The following is a 15,624-nucleotide window of genomic DNA, read 5'->3' on the forward strand; positions in this document are numbered from 1 at the left end:
ACAGTCCGTCAAGACTTTTCCCCTCAGTGAAAGAACATCTTGTAGGCTCTACCAGGAGCTTCAGCCTGACCGCTCTCGGCCTTGCCCAACAGATATCAAAGGGACTTCAGGAGTCGTCCAGAGCCAAACAGGTAGTTATTAACAAGAGTGAAAATCAATTACTGTTATGGGAGATCTGCAAAACATCTGTGGAGAGAAATCAACGACAAGCAGAAGAGGAATGCAATAACAGCAAGTGTCTCTCTCACCTGGTTATAGATGGACATCAAATACTCCCTCCTCGACCGTCTCTATGTCCTCTTCTGCAATGACTGATGGAGACAGAGAGAAAGAAAAGACTGAGAGCGCAGAACACCTTGTGCACTGACCGGATCTTTACGGCATTCCGGTTCAATTATCTGAAAATCCTGTGTCCTCCAATCAGCCAGAGAGGAAAGGTTTCCCTGTAATAAGCTAATTATATTTGACTCTAAGGTTCGGGCTAAAGTCTCACCGCATGAACGAATAAAAATACCACAGTATTTCCACACAATTCCTATAATGTACTATTATTTTTTATTTTAATGCCTACATTTTAACATAAATATCCTGCTATATTTGCTAGTATTTATGGCACAGATTAATTTAGAGCTCTAGGAAAATGATTTGCATGGATTTCTTTCTGTTATGATCACTTTAATGTTTCAGGTCATCAAACAAATTATATCATACAGAGTAAAAGAATAACGTTTTCCAAGTCATTCATGTTCAGCATCAAATAAGACAAGTATTAAGGCAAAAAAGGCAACTGGCTTGAATCTCTTCTGTCGTTGAGGAAGATTCACGGAACAAAGAAGTGTGTGATACTGGGAATGTTGGCGCAGTTTGGATGTTGAGTGAATACAAACTCAGAAATTTTGGGATTAATCGCAGAAATGTTCTTGAGAAAAAAAAAACTTGGAAATTTCAAAAGTTTAAAATCTTTGACTTCTGAAATTCAGAAGTTTTTTTCTAGAAAATTTCTGGGATTAATCTCAAAATGTCCGTTATTTTTGAGCAAATTTTCAACCTTTCAATCCCAGACATTTCTTTGTTTTTTCTTAATCTCAAATTTTCAACTTTTCAAATTCAGAACTTTTCTTGTTTTGTGCTAGAAATTTTCTGAGATGAATCTCAAAATTTCAGTTATTTTGACTTAATTTTAAACTTTTCAAACCCAGGAATTCCTTTGTTTTGTCTAGAAAGCTTCTCAGGTTAAACCAAAAAAAACATTTTTGTCCGAAATGTACCCCTTTTTTTCCATCCATACTGGCGCTAATACGCCGTCGTCCTCACCCGTGTTCTGGAGGCTGGGCGGAGTGTTTGCAGGTGGTGGGAAGCTGTAGGACCGGGCCTGCAGGGCAGGCGGAGTCTCGTGGCTGATGCTCTTGGTTCTCTTCTTGCACTCCACGGCCAGGCGGCTGCGGCAGGCCTTGTGGCAGTTGACCCCGCAGGCTGCAGCCGGAGGTTTGACGCGAAGGCGAAGGACGCCGGCAGGGACAGGTGTCGGGAGAGGAGGAGAGGACGGCGAGTCGGGTGGAGAGGCAGGGAGGATCGGCGACAAGGGAATGTCCATTTGTTTGGGGCGGCGGGGGAATGAAGAGGAAAGACAGGGTCAGACAACGGGACGGGTCCAAACCGAAACATGGGGGTAAATGGGAGAGCTAGTGGTGACAGAAAAGTGCTTTGGCACGGCATGCAGACACACGAGAACTGGCACACACACACACACATACAGGTCAACCGTACTCAACGGTAACTCCGTAACTGTGGCGAGTCTGAGAGGACCGGGAGCAGCAGTGGTGGGTCACCCAGCAAGATAGCAAGAAAACTGAATATTTATCTCAAAAAAATATTTGTGAGTCTTCAACTTTTTCCCAGTATGTCATGTTATACTTAGAAACTTTTAATTTACACATTTTTGATAGAAACTCTCCATCCACTCAGACCTAATTTGAGCCAGAGGTGGGTGGATCGACATAAAATAATAAGAAAATTATTCATTCCTAGATTGGATCAATACCAGCGTGTTAAGATCGATATTTTAGCTTTAGATTTGGACTTGAAATTTTATTTTATATTTGTATCGCAGTTCCTCAACTCTACCTCAACAAAACATTTTGCTTTGACTTGCTTATTTTCAATGGTTTCTGTTTATTATGTCAATATGTTCGTATAGTAGACATATATAAACTATGTCAAAATTCTATCCTTGGTTCTAACAAAATCATTCAAAAGAAAAAACAACAAAAACACCTTAAAGTCACAAGTTTGATGATATATCAAACCAAATGATATAAAGTATTGGTAGTGGCATCGGTACTGGCTCTGTATTTACTTGATATCAGATCGATACCAAAACATGCAGTATAACTCACCTCTAGTTTGAGCGACACCCAGTATTCATGCAGGTTAGGGGCCACAGTTACCCGCAAAAAGCTACAATTCGCAAATACTTGGTACTCCCTCTAAAACTGCTTATTGTAATACTTCAAACACCAAATTACCTTAATAAGCATTAATACACAGTGGATACCGTCATACTTCAAATGCGAGCATCCACAGTCTTCTTTCTATTGTTGAGTGGTACAGCCAATCTGATTGGCTAACGACAGCCAATAGCCTGTCGAGTAGCACTGTCTTGATTCCTCCGCTTTCCAAGCTGCATTTTCTTTCTAATATTTTCAATATGATCTAGAAGAAAATGAGCGAAAAGGAAAATTTTCCGCAACTAATGGGAAAAACCCATGATTGTGTGAATACTGAATAGGTAATTGTCCTCTAGAGCTGTGAGATGCGGCATATTTTGCTATCAATCTGATACCAAATTAGTAATGGGCCAATATCGCCAATACCAATACTTTTTATCATTCAAGTTTGATATATCAATGAGCTTCTGACTTTTAAGTGTTTTTTATTATAATAATGTTTTTGAATTATTTTGTTCAACCCTATTTGGACAAAGAAATTTTCTTTAATAACATATCATATAACATGACTTGTGTGTATTTTTCTTAAACAAAGTGCAACAAAATTATAATTTGAAAGAAAATTGAAACAATACCAAAACATTATACAAAATTTCAAGAGAGAATATGAAACTAAAGTATGCGATACTGGATACTAATAGATTCGATACTTGGTGGACGTATCGATACTTTGGATCGATATGCCCATCTCTAACAAAAACTACAATCCTCCAAATGTCCAAAGCTGATAGTAACATCCCCTAAAGACTTCGTAGCAAAATGTGGCTCTACAGAGTGCTGACACGCTGAAAGCCATGTATCCGTTTTGTCCTACTCCACCAAAACACATTACTTCATGTTTGATGGATGAAATCCTAATAAAATCAGTTGAAGTTTCTGACAAAATGCGAAGAAGTTCTAGATGTGTGGATGCCTCCCTAAGACTGAAACAGCTGTAAGTCGAATGTCTGAGAGACAGATAGGGGAGTCGGATCAAATATTTCTCAATAAAAAAAAAAGTGAAAGCTGCTGCTGCTGCAGAAATGTCAAGCTGACCGAAAAAGTCTGAAAACCCCCCAATTCAGGGCTATTTCTGTAGCTGTGTTGGAGTAAAAGTTGGAATGAACTGTGACAGCATTGCACCCAGTCACCTGCTGCTCCGACGCACACATCCCAGCAACCCACTCGCAGTCAGAGTCCTCCCACTCCTGCACTGCACCACAGTGGGTGATTCATTTCAATTACACCCCTGGCGCTCTGTCTCCCTCCCTGAGTACAGCCTAACAATGGTAATGGGGATGAATGGCAGTGGGCCTCTCATTGACTTCCTCCGGTCTCATTAATGGAACAAGCCAGAACACACTGAAACTCCCAGTCAGACTACAGGCCTCTGAGTGGAGAGGATATTGGAAAGTGTGGGGGCAGCAGGGGGGTTGAATGGGTGGGAGGTGTGTGTGTGTGGGTGTACCCACTGCAGAGACATCAGTCCTTTTTATGGGTGTGATTGTGTTTGACCTGCACTTAGCCTTCTCTGTAATACCAAAAGCCAAATGTGGACCGTCCTTTTATCTGTTAAAAACGTGAACTTAGATTGATTTCACTTTCTTAAAGGGGAAGTATTTTGTGTTTTCCACGCACATAGCGCCATTTTATAGCACAATGAAATAACTATCTTAATGTCAGCTACTATAAAAAATAATAAACAAAAGTGTGAAATATTTCATTCTGTAAATAATCTAATACTGAAATAAGTGACTTAAATTTTTTTTACATTTCACAAGTTTCAATTTTGTGAGATGTACTTGGGTATTTTGTTTTTTATTGAGGTATGTTTTTTGTTTGTTTTTTTTTTTTACCTCTTTTGCACATCTTAAAACTATATTTTGACATTTTTAGCTAAACATCTGAAAGTGCCCGGAGAACATCTAGCAAACCCAAAACTGACAAGTTTTTCCACATATCTGTAGTAAAATCAACTATGAATACACTTTGACCTAAACTACTCAGTAAGAAGCAAACCGCCAATCCACACTTTCCAGTCCTTTATTCCTAGAAGGTTTTTGGAACCACAGTTTCCCTATGGCTTCACATTGCGGCACTGCTTTGTGTTTGCAACGTGAAAAAAAAAAAAAGTGGGAAAGTTCAGAGGTTTTGGAATACTTCTGGGATCAGTTTGTGCTAATAAACAAATTAGCCTTTGAGTAAACACGTCTATTTTTCTTGTCTCCTACATTCGAGGTGCGGAGCGTTGTGAAAACTGCGTCTAATGGCCCCGGCGAACACTAATTACTCTGGCTGCTATGCGACGGAAATGTTTGATGAAGGCTTGCCAGCGATTTAATAAGCAACGGTTAGCAAACCTGAAGGCCTAAATGAATGAGGAGAATGTTTATAATGAAATTACATGTGGCCGATAAGGAAATCCCTGTTTTTTTTCCAGAAAAGACTCAGTAGAATTCTTTCCCATTGTAGAGTTTGGAGAATTCACTGAACAGAGGTGGACCGGTTTGTTGCAAGCTAACGAGCTAATCGTCCGAGCCACTCCGAGTGCAAACTAGCAAAGCAGTCATTTGTCTTCAATTGCCTCCTGCTAAAACCACAGCAGACGAAAATCTTCCCGAGATCTGCCATCACTTCCTAAGTTTTTCCTCACATTCCATTTGTGGTGTTAAGTTATTTCCAGAGTGTAGCACCTGCAGTTCATCACCAGCTTGGCACAAACCACTGACAGCCTCTCCCTACTGCAAAGAAGAAGGCTAAGTCAGTGTTTAAGAAGGGAGTGTTGACGGGTGAGGAGGTGTTGGAGGTGTGTGTGTGTGTGTGTGCGTGTATGTGTGTGTCAAACACAAATCTATATGGAGGCCCGGAAGGGCAAATCCAGGCTTTACGTGTGGACATGGAGTAAAACAGAGTGATCCTATGCAGCTGGTGAGATGGCGGCTCTGTGTGTTCTTGACATTTACTCTGTATATGCGTATATGAGTTCGAGTGGAGATCAATGGGATCAAGAGATTCTCAGGAGGCGGCAGTCTTCCGAGTGGAACAAGAACATCTGCTCGGAGAATTGTTGTCTTACCTTTACACTTGTAGCCTTGTTTGTAAAAGCCCCATATCTAGAAGAAAGAAAGGACAAGACAAAGAAATAAGAAGGTTGGTGAACGGGTAATTAAGATACCTGAACGGAAATGGATGGAGAAAACACACCAGTATGCAGTGACATGTTAAACTTTGTCCCATTCTGTCAGGTTCCACAAACTACAAACGTCAGCGTGTTTTGTTGGGACAACTTTAACTAGAAGGATAATAATACAAGATTTGGACAATCCTTCACAAATGAAAACCAAGGAGAAACCTTTGATCTTTTTCCTTTCCCTTTACAATAATGCATCATTTTGTGTCGGTCTATCAAAAAAAAAAATCCTCCCAAAATACATAAATGCTGTGGTTGTAACATTATGGTAAAGGCAGTAGTGGACACACTTCTGCTAAGGAGTGTGTCCTTAGCTGAAGGACACACTCCTTCTGCTAAGGACAGAAGGAGTGTCCAGAATTTATCTGGACCGTTAATTTTGAAAACGGTCCAGATAAATTCTGGAAAAATTAAGAATTAAGAACGAAACATTGTAAACTTGTTTTACAATGTTTTGTTCTTAATTCTTTCAGTTGAATCCATTTTTTAATTAGACATTTATATTCTATTTACACAACAGTTCGTTTCCTCTCCTCACATTCTCTGTTTTTTCACTAAGAACTATTTCAAACAAGAAACAAATAGGAACAAAATAGAACATGGACAGGTGAGAACAGGACATAAACATAAATACAATATCTAAGGGCATTATAGAACATGGAAAATGTCTAAATTAAATTGGTGTTCGACGGTTGTGGTGTTTCAAGGACAGATATCATTTTAATAGAAGTTAGCACTTCAGCATTGTGCTAAACATCACATTAGCAATTTAGTATTAGCTTCTGCTAAATGTTACATTGGTGTAGCGCTTTAGCTGCTGCTAAATACATTGTTTAGGTAACGTAATGTTAGTGGAACTAATGTTTGTTATTAGAGCTTCAGAGTTAGCTCAACTAACTTTTTAGCTAGCGGTGTCTCCCACTGGACAAAGGTATCGATATTTTTTCAGCGCACATATCAGCTGTTGACAAGAACCAGACGGTTTTCAGCGAGTTTCAGTGAATGCAACATCGCTAAGCAGTCAGGAGCAGGAAGACGTTCAGCAGAATGAATCATGGTTAACTTTCACCTCTGGCTATGGTGGAACTGAACAGGTTCAGTTGGATGGCAAACTTTGAGCAAGAGTTGAATATTTTTTTCTTGCTTTTCAAAAACAGAAAGAACACACCCATGTTCCCTACGAATATTAATTTTAAATAGAGGTTATGCAGAGAAAAGCATTGCATAATAAGGGTTTCATATGTTTTACTTGTACAAAAGACCCTGTCCAATTATAACTGAAAGAAAATAGTATTTTGAATGATGATAATTATAGTTCTCAAAGAGAAGAAGCATCCTGATATAACTCCATCTCAGCATGATCCTCCAGCTGCAATATGACAGACGGGTCCTGCAGAGCATGATGACGGATGTATAGTTGCAAAAGAGTTTTATTTTTTATGTGCCCTTCATATACAGTAAATGCCGTAATTGAGAGCCACGTGGAAGGAAAGTGAAATTCATTGTTTGTGTACATAAACTTTGCAATAAAGCTGATGGAAATATAATGAAAAATGGAAAAATTTGAAATAATTGGCTCATTTCATAACTGGCCATTTGGATCTTTAAACATCTTGAAAATTCCAATTATCCTCAGACCTAAGACTGATACATTTCTAAAAGTGGGTTATTTTTAAAATGGATGAACTGCGAACAGCAGAGGCTGTTTCCTTCTGCTAGGACTGTTGACATTTATGCCACACTGGTCTGGAAACAAGTGTTAAGAACACGACAAAAACAGACGATGATGAACATGAGGATGATGAATATTCAGTAGCAACTACTACAAGCTTAACGTGACAGCAGAACACCAAACAAAACGTCACATTAGGACAATTTGGTCAAAAATAATAATTCAGAGAAACGCGTCAAAAATGTTAAGCTGAGCAACGGAGAAGCTTCAGCACAGAGAACAGAGAGTTGGATGAAAGAGGGAGTGGGGCGAGGATCTGAGGAAGGACTGTGTGTGTGTTGGCAGGAGAGACTCAGGTCAGTGATGAGGAGGACATGATGACGTGATGCTGCAGAGAGCAGGAGAGGGTAGCTGGGGACATCTAGTGACAGATTCAGGTAACAGGACAGAACAGAATGACACCAAATCGAAACAAACCCACTTTCTGCTTTATTTGAATTTTACATGACAGACTAACATAAAGCAGCACATATCTGTACCTAGAAATGTCATCCCTGTGCTGTTCATTTCTACTCAGCCGGCAAACCGTCCCCTCAGTGATTTCTGAAGGCAGTTTGGGATAGAATAGAATAATTACAGAACAAAATTGTAATAAGGACCGTTAGAATTCACAACATTGGAGAAATAACACTGTACAGTTATTATTTAAAAGTAATAAATTCAGATCCAAAGCAATAACTGAGTAACTGAGTGGGGATATCTAAAAAAATGTGTAATAGTGGGATATAAGTTCAGTTGCATCTGATTTTATTCAGGGGTATTTGGTTAAAGGGGCTGCCCTCATTTATGTCAGATTTTATTAACTAAAAAATATTCAGAATCATGTGCCACTTGTTACGAATCAGGAGACTTCAGGAGATTTTGGTAAAAATGGGGGAGCCACTGCCTTCTGTTTCTAATCTCTTACAATTTTAGTTTTTGTTGAGCTGTGAAATTAAAGGAAAGAAAATCAAACGCACCCTGTTCAGTCCGCTTTAATTAAACTCTGGTTCGTTTGTCTAGAAAGTCTGGTTCATTTGGGAGGTAAGAATGTGTAATGGAACTCTGATGTGGACCAAAAACTCCTGACCTGTCTTGGTGCGGTTTAAGTGAACTCTGGTGGGGTTTGAACGCGTATGTGGATGCAAAAACTACAGCGCAGGGCATTCTGGGTAAATACAACCAAAACAACCGCCGTAGTTTTCCGTTACCAGGAGAAATGGCTCATGGGTTTTAGCCAAAGACAAAAGAAAAATCCCAGATCTGCTAAAATCTGACACTACTCCATTTTTGCTAGTATTACATGTAGAAAGAAGTTGCATTCATATCTTCTTTGGACGTTTTCGTATTATTTCCTTCAGTAGTTCTTGGTACAGCGCCACCACAGGTCAGGTGTTGAACAAACGGTCTTTCTAAACGTTTGGGAAGTGAATCACAACGGCCAAATATTGTAAGGAATGTTGCGATTTTGGTTCCCAATCAAACTGAGTCTACCAAACTGTCAGGTATCGAAACACTCTAAAAATGTGTTGAAAACAAAAAAAAGATTAAGATACGCATTTTAAAAGACCCATTTACTTCATATCTGAATTTCCAAAACTGAACAGAGAGATGAGGTGAGACTGGGGCCAGAGCAGAGGCAGAGCAGAGGGGGCTGGTGGAGGGGGACCCAGCGGTGTAGGCGCCGGTGTGTGTGTGTGTGTGTGTGTGTGGAAGGGGGTGGGGGGACAATAACATGAAAGAGCCGAGCTGGAGATCACACACAGCACTGGCACATCTGAGGAGGCACAAAATATCCTGACCTCTCCACACACACACACACACACACAACTACAGAGAAGCCATAAGAACAAATACGCCGCTAGCTACAAACGTACACACACACACACACACACCACACACAGGCAGGGCCTGCGAAACAAAGAGAAGACAAACATCTAGACACCGGCATCATCACAGCTCAGCCTACACACACTGACCTTTGCTGCTGTTGGAGTCGGTGAAACACAATGAAGCTCACAGGAGTCGGAATAACGCTCAGTTGTTAGCAGTGTTGTATAGTAACGAAGTAAAAATACTTCACTACTTTACTTAAGTATATTTTGGAGTACTTCATACTTTCCTGGAGTATGAAAATTTTTGATGACTTTCACTTTTACTTCACTATATTTCCGAACTTAATTGCGTACTTTTACTCCGATACATTTTCAATGTGTGGTTTAGTTACTCGTTACAAAAAAGCGCGAGAGAGAAACGCAAGTGTTTTGATCCCACCTACTGATTAGCAAGTAGCAAGTAGGCTACCGAACAAAGTCGGTAGCCTACTTGCCTGGGCTTGTTCATCACCACCAATAGGATACACCTGTTTAGCTTCTCCCATTAAACACAAAGCAAGTCTCGCAATCAGCAGCAGCCACATGGAGGAGGAGACGGAGACCACAACGACTGCAACTACGTCGGACACGGCTCCAGGGGAACCACCAGCTGGTGATGAGAGCCCATGGCCTTATTTAAACACAATATACTCTTTCGTGGGTGTTAAAGATTCGTCGTACCGCAGTTTATGTTATTCCTGCCCGAAGATGTGGAAATTCTATCTTACAAAAACTCCCCGTCCAACTTGAAGAAACACATCGAGGTAACTTCTTATGAAATGGTTATAATCCTCCTGTTTCAGTAACTATAGCTTGGTCACTAGACACTACTGTATTGTGAAACGTTGACCATAAATGAACTTTGTTTGGCATTGTTTCAGTTCCACACGTGGTGTATTTAGCTTAGGCCTAATGTTGACTGTAGCAGGCTACCTAGACTCCTCTGTTCAAGCGGGGACAGAAGCCATAGCGATAGCAATTTAGACTAAATTTAACGAATATAGGAAAGGCATGCAAGTTCAAAACCAGGTTTACAGATGCCAATAAGCTGCATTTCCCTCCCAATTCTTTTTTTCTTTTGCATAATGACCAGTTGTGTGCACCACCTACTGACTGTAGCATTGACTGATTCACTGATTTGTGAAGTAGAGTAATCGTAACAGATCTTTTTCTTCATGTTGGCCGCATTTTCTGTACTATTTATTTTTCTCATTTTCAGCACTGACCTTACTTGAAGGGAAAACTTGAGGCTTACAAAAACTTTGTATTTTCTGTCCTGGAGGGTTTACTAAGAAGCTGGTTCAGTTGTAAAGCAGGTTAAGTTAACCTTGTGCTATAGGTAAAGCACCTAATTTTCTTAACTAAATGATGCCTGCAGGTATATCTTTTAGCAGGTTTAATTTTGCCTGCACTTGGTTGTGTACATTATTTTAAGTGTATTTGACAAGTTTACCAAAATATAAAAAATGTCATTCAAACTGCATTTGCTTTGTTTTACTTTTTACTTGTACTTTTCATTACATTACTTGAGTACATCCATTTTTACAGTAATTTCCATACTTAAGTACAAGAAGTTTCAGATACTTTAAGACTTTTACTCAAGTAACATTTCAGTCAGTGACTTGGACTTTTACCAAAGTCATATTTTGGAGAGGTACTTGTACTTTTACTTGACTCTGAGATTTCAGTACTTTATACAACACTGGTTGTTAGCTTTAACAGCTGACTGCACACTTATTGGTTTATGTGACTTTTCAGCTTTCCACTAGCTTTTGAATTAACAGGCTAATTCTACATGTACTTAAATGTAACAACAGTTTATCTAAATTCAGCTCTCTTTTTCAGGCCATTTTTAAACTCTTTTCATTTATTTTTCCACCCAACAAAAAGTTGCCGTTGACAAAATAAGATCTTTAGTCATTGCTAGCTTTAGCGACTTTCTTACATCGCCACTCTGCTTGTAGCCTCTTTCGTTTTCCTATCAGCCACAGCGTCCCCAAAACAGGACAGATGACCTGCTAAGAGCTCACTGTAACTTAAAGATACAATGTTGACCTTTCTCAGCTGAGAAGCTCCAGAACGATGTTTGTAAAATATGTGGAAACTATCTTGATTTTTCACATGATGCAGACCAAAAAAGTCTGCATGCAACGAAAGATTTATGATGCAGATGAATCTTAAGAATTAATTTATCTATTGCTGACATCTGCAGCCTGTGGCACTCAATGACGTTGGCCAAAAATACAAAAAATTTCATAAAGACTTTAGCTTACCGGTTTTTCCTAAGCGTTTTTGTCCAACATATACAGTACAAACATTTCTGCAAAGAATGACACAATATTTTTTATCGTTTTACTTTAAATTTAAATGTTGCAATGAAGAAAATGTATTAAACCTTAAAACAAAAGTAAAAACGACTGTTCTTTCCTAAATGTCGGGAATTTCCTACTGTAGCTATGATGAAAACAAACTATTTTGAGTCAGTCTGTAAAGGTTGCAAAACCCTGATTTATTACCTGCTAGCATTTGGGTATGACCAGGGCAAGTTTAACCTTTTCAAGGAGATTGTATGTGGAAGAGGGAGCCATATGCAAGATAAAAGGAAATGAAGTGTTGGAACCAAAATGGATGCGTGCTGCAGTACTGAAATGTTGTATTGGTAGCAATTTTATTGAAGCCTCACAAAACCTGTGTGAAATTGTAAAAGGAGACATTAAAACGTGTATAAACCTGCTGCTTTCATGTTCACATCGTCGCCCCTGGAGCAGCTAAGCGGCAACAGCAGGGCTGGCGGGTTCAGACCTGGAAACATCTACGTTTCACTTTCAGCGCTACACCGGTTTGGCCTGCAGCGGTCACGTTAACACAGACGGGCCCAGCAGCAATGGGCTGCTTTGGCTCGTTATCTGCTTCTTTTTTTTTTCTTCCTTTCTTTTTGTAAGGACAGATCATGTCATTACATCCCAAAAAAAGAGGATGCTCTCAATACTTCCCTCCTCCATAGATAAACCTGCAATAATTAGTGTGTTTGCCAGAGCGTCTGAGCCTAATGAATGAGAGAACAGGGTCTGGAATAGAGAGAGCTCTGACTGAAGCTTGTGCTCTGGCATAATGTAGATATATTTTATTCTATTTAATGAAAAAAATGTCTCTGTGAAATAAGCTATTCAGAACTCTAATTGATCCACCCACTTAATCTGCTAGAAATATATAAACATAATGCGCGAGATGTCAAGCAGGCTTTCCTCGAGAATATTTTTCAACACATTCTGAAAATAAGTCTCATTTATCTTATTTGAATAAGTAAAAATGGTCTTGTACTGAATTAAAGTACACTAATTTTAAGGGATTTCCAAGCAGAGCTGTTGCAAAAAGCAATGAAACAATTAATTGCACGATAAATTAAAACAAACTCAATCATTTCCACTTGCATGATTTCTTGTTTTTCTCTTTTTCTGCCTAATACTGGATGATAAAAGTCCTCAGAAAATGGTCTCAAAACAAAGGCCTATATGGAGGTTTATTGAGGTCAGATTTTTTAAAACTTATTTAGAAAAGTCTTGACAAGCCTCATTTTCTTGCTTTGTTGGCTGATCATTTTATTTGAATTCATATCTACCCAATGTTTGAACTTGAAAGGCGACTTTTTGCAGTGGTTAGAAAACCTTCTCTGTTAGAAGAATAGTTGAGGAAGATGTTGACCTCATAACAGCAGAGTCCATAAATAGGACAATTGCACCTCGCAATGATCCAGCAGGTGTCGTTTCAGCAACTTTAATGCCTCAGTCGGCCGATATGTGACACTGAACTTTAGCGAGAAGGATCTGTAAATCATTGTAGATCCAAAACATACTAACAGAGTTTACAAATTGTTTGAGGGAGATGGTCTGATTTGTATTTTCTAATCTATTGTCCTTTACTTGTCTCTCTTTCCTGTTTGCTACATCTGGTTGAGCTGAAATACATTCAGGTCGGCTTTGAGAGAAAAGGCTGTTGGTTATTTGTAATTTTGTATTTGTAATGACGTTAGCCTCTTTTTTAAGGGTCTGTTTGAAAACGACATTGCTAAAAATAATTTTCTGAATTTCACTTCTGCCGACCTGCAAACGTGCAGATAGCAGAGCTAATTTCTCATTTAGCTCTTCTGCTCTTACTTTGACATCACTTCGCACACTTAGCTGTCCCCGAATCAACATTTTCCCAATCCATTCTGAAGCTCTAACTGACTCATCTGTTTTGCTAACTATCAGTTGAATAAAGTTTGACATCTGTGTTGAAGTTTTTGTTTTCGACTGTTCTGAATTTGTCGAGCAGTTGGACATATTTATGCTCTTATTTTGCGTACAGTTCCGTTTCCTCTCCTCACGTTCTCTCTCCGTCTTTTCCCAATAACTTTATTTCAAACAAGAAACGTTAGCAAAATAAAACAAAACCATAGAGATGAAGATGTAAACAAATATAATAACTAAGGGATTCACGAGTAAAATATAATGTAAAAATGAAATCGGTGCTTGAGGGTTGAAGCTTTTGAAGGGCAGATAATTTCAAATAAAGTTAGCATTAAAGTGCTTTAGCATTAGCTTCCACTAAATTCCGTGCTGGCCTAGCACTTTAGGTTTAGTACAACAAACTTTTTAGCTACTGGTTGAAACCAGTGACTGAAATAAGTTTCCTTTTCCACAAACTGAACATTCCTTTTTGATGGCTAAACGGTGTGTGTGGACCGAGTCTGCCCGGCTCATTTAGATTTCATGCTAACTAAATTGTGAGGAGCTCAAAGAGACTGTGAGATGCAGTCTGTCTTACAGACACACTCCGAGCCTTTAGCGTCCTCTGGAGATGCCGACACACACATTCTGCTGCGTGTCTGCTCGCTCTGTGTGTTTAGTAAAACTCCTCTGCGAGCCATTAATTAGGACCGAAGGAGGGTGCGGGCAGAGCGGCACAAGATTCAGACGATCTGCGAGTGTGTGTGTGTGTGTGCGTGGGTGTGTGTGTGTGTGTGTGTGTGTGTGCGCGGGGGTGGGCGTGCGTGTGTGTTTATGTGTGAAACACTGGGGGTGGGAGGGAGTGTGAACGCTGCAGTGTTTACTGGAGGTCTGGCTCCACTCGAGCAGCATATTTGAAACAAGTGCTGGAATTTAAAAAATAAAATAAAATACCAGGCTGCAGGGGAAAATATTGTTTTTACAGAGGAGCCAAGAAGAAGGTACAAAGCAGGCAGACGAGGATGTGGCTGGTGTATCTACCTCTGCCACACACGCACACACGCGCGCACACACACGGATATGTTCAAAGCACAGAGTCCTTATCTCTCCATGCTCTCTATTCTGAATTTCCCCTCAGGATGAGTGGAAAATGTCAGCCTCCCTGGAGAATAAGTGTGTGTACAGCAGCGGTGTTGGAGTTTTAATGAAAGTCTATGCATATAATCTTCTGGGCACTCTGCCGCCTGAACGCAGCACAAAGAGACCAACCAGAAACATCCAGAGCCGACTAAAGCCAGGCTCCTCTTCCTGACTCACTAAACAACACACTGCTCCTTGGGAGGAATGTCAAGGACACACACACACACACACACGGACGCACACCCCCACAGAGGTGACACCGCCACAGACGAGGGTTATCATTTCACCCAATTACCTTTCTTGTATGTTTCCCAGAATGCAACTGGAGCTTATAGTAATTGGCATTGGCCTGACCTGACATGGAGGAAAAGCCTGGGAGAGACGCTCCATCACGACTGTGGAGGCAAATAATGATGTGCAAATAGTACCCCCCCGCCTGCTCTCACCCCACTAGGTATGAGATGACATGGTGAGTGTGTCTGACCTTTGACCTCTGAAAAGAAATGACACCTGGTATCAACAGATGGGATGAAAGCGATCAACAATAAAATATGGACGAATAAAGCAAAGATCGATACGTCCTGAAGGAGCAAAACATGAAACAAAAATCATTTTAAAGATCCACTGACAGGAGTTACAGACGTTTTATGTCAAGTTGGTGATAAATTGGTTTCAAAAGTTAGAAGATTTTCAGTTTTAAATTAAAACAATTCCAGTTGGAAATGCATCATAAGTGATGAAAATATATTTTTTGATATAAGAAGGAAGTAAGAAAGAGAAAGAAAAAAGAAAGGTGGAAAAAGGAAGAAAGAAAGGAGAGGAGGGAAAAGAAAAAGAGAGCTAGGAAACACAAAGAGGAAAAAGAGCAAGGTCAAAAGAAAAGATGTGAAAGGTAGAAAAATCCTAAAGAGAGGAACAACGAAGAAGAAAGTTGGAAAATAACAAAGGACCTAAAGACGTTAGAAACAAAATCTGGAAATTCAAATATTTTTCTGTACTCTTATTTTCATTTATC

At 39.7% G+C, this 15,624-nt stretch overlaps 1 protein-coding gene across 3 annotated transcripts in view; it reads right to left on the reverse strand.

The window, feature by feature from the left end:
* The window catches only part of LOC114157439 (RAS guanyl-releasing protein 2), a 60,388-nt gene that overhangs the window by 5,329 nt on the left and 39,435 nt on the right, over positions 1 to 15,624 (reverse strand). For all 3 annotated transcript variants that reach the window (XM_028038407.1, XM_028038404.1, XM_028038405.1), the window contains exons 14-16: positions 5,563 to 5,599; positions 1,315 to 1,473; positions 249 to 311 (exon numbers count right to left, since the gene is read on the reverse strand). In XM_028038407.1, coding sequence (XP_027894208.1) covers positions 253 to 311; positions 1,315 to 1,473; positions 5,563 to 5,599 — 255 coding nt within the window. In that variant the 3' untranslated portion in view covers positions 249 to 252. The remainder of the gene's footprint in view (positions 1 to 248; positions 312 to 1,314; positions 1,474 to 5,562; positions 5,600 to 15,624) is intronic.

Source organism: Xiphophorus couchianus, chromosome 14 (genome assembly GCF_001444195.1).
Source record: "Xiphophorus couchianus chromosome 14, X_couchianus-1.0, whole genome shotgun sequence".
In the NCBI taxonomy this organism is placed as follows: domain Eukaryota; kingdom Metazoa; phylum Chordata; class Actinopteri; order Cyprinodontiformes; family Poeciliidae; genus Xiphophorus; species Xiphophorus couchianus.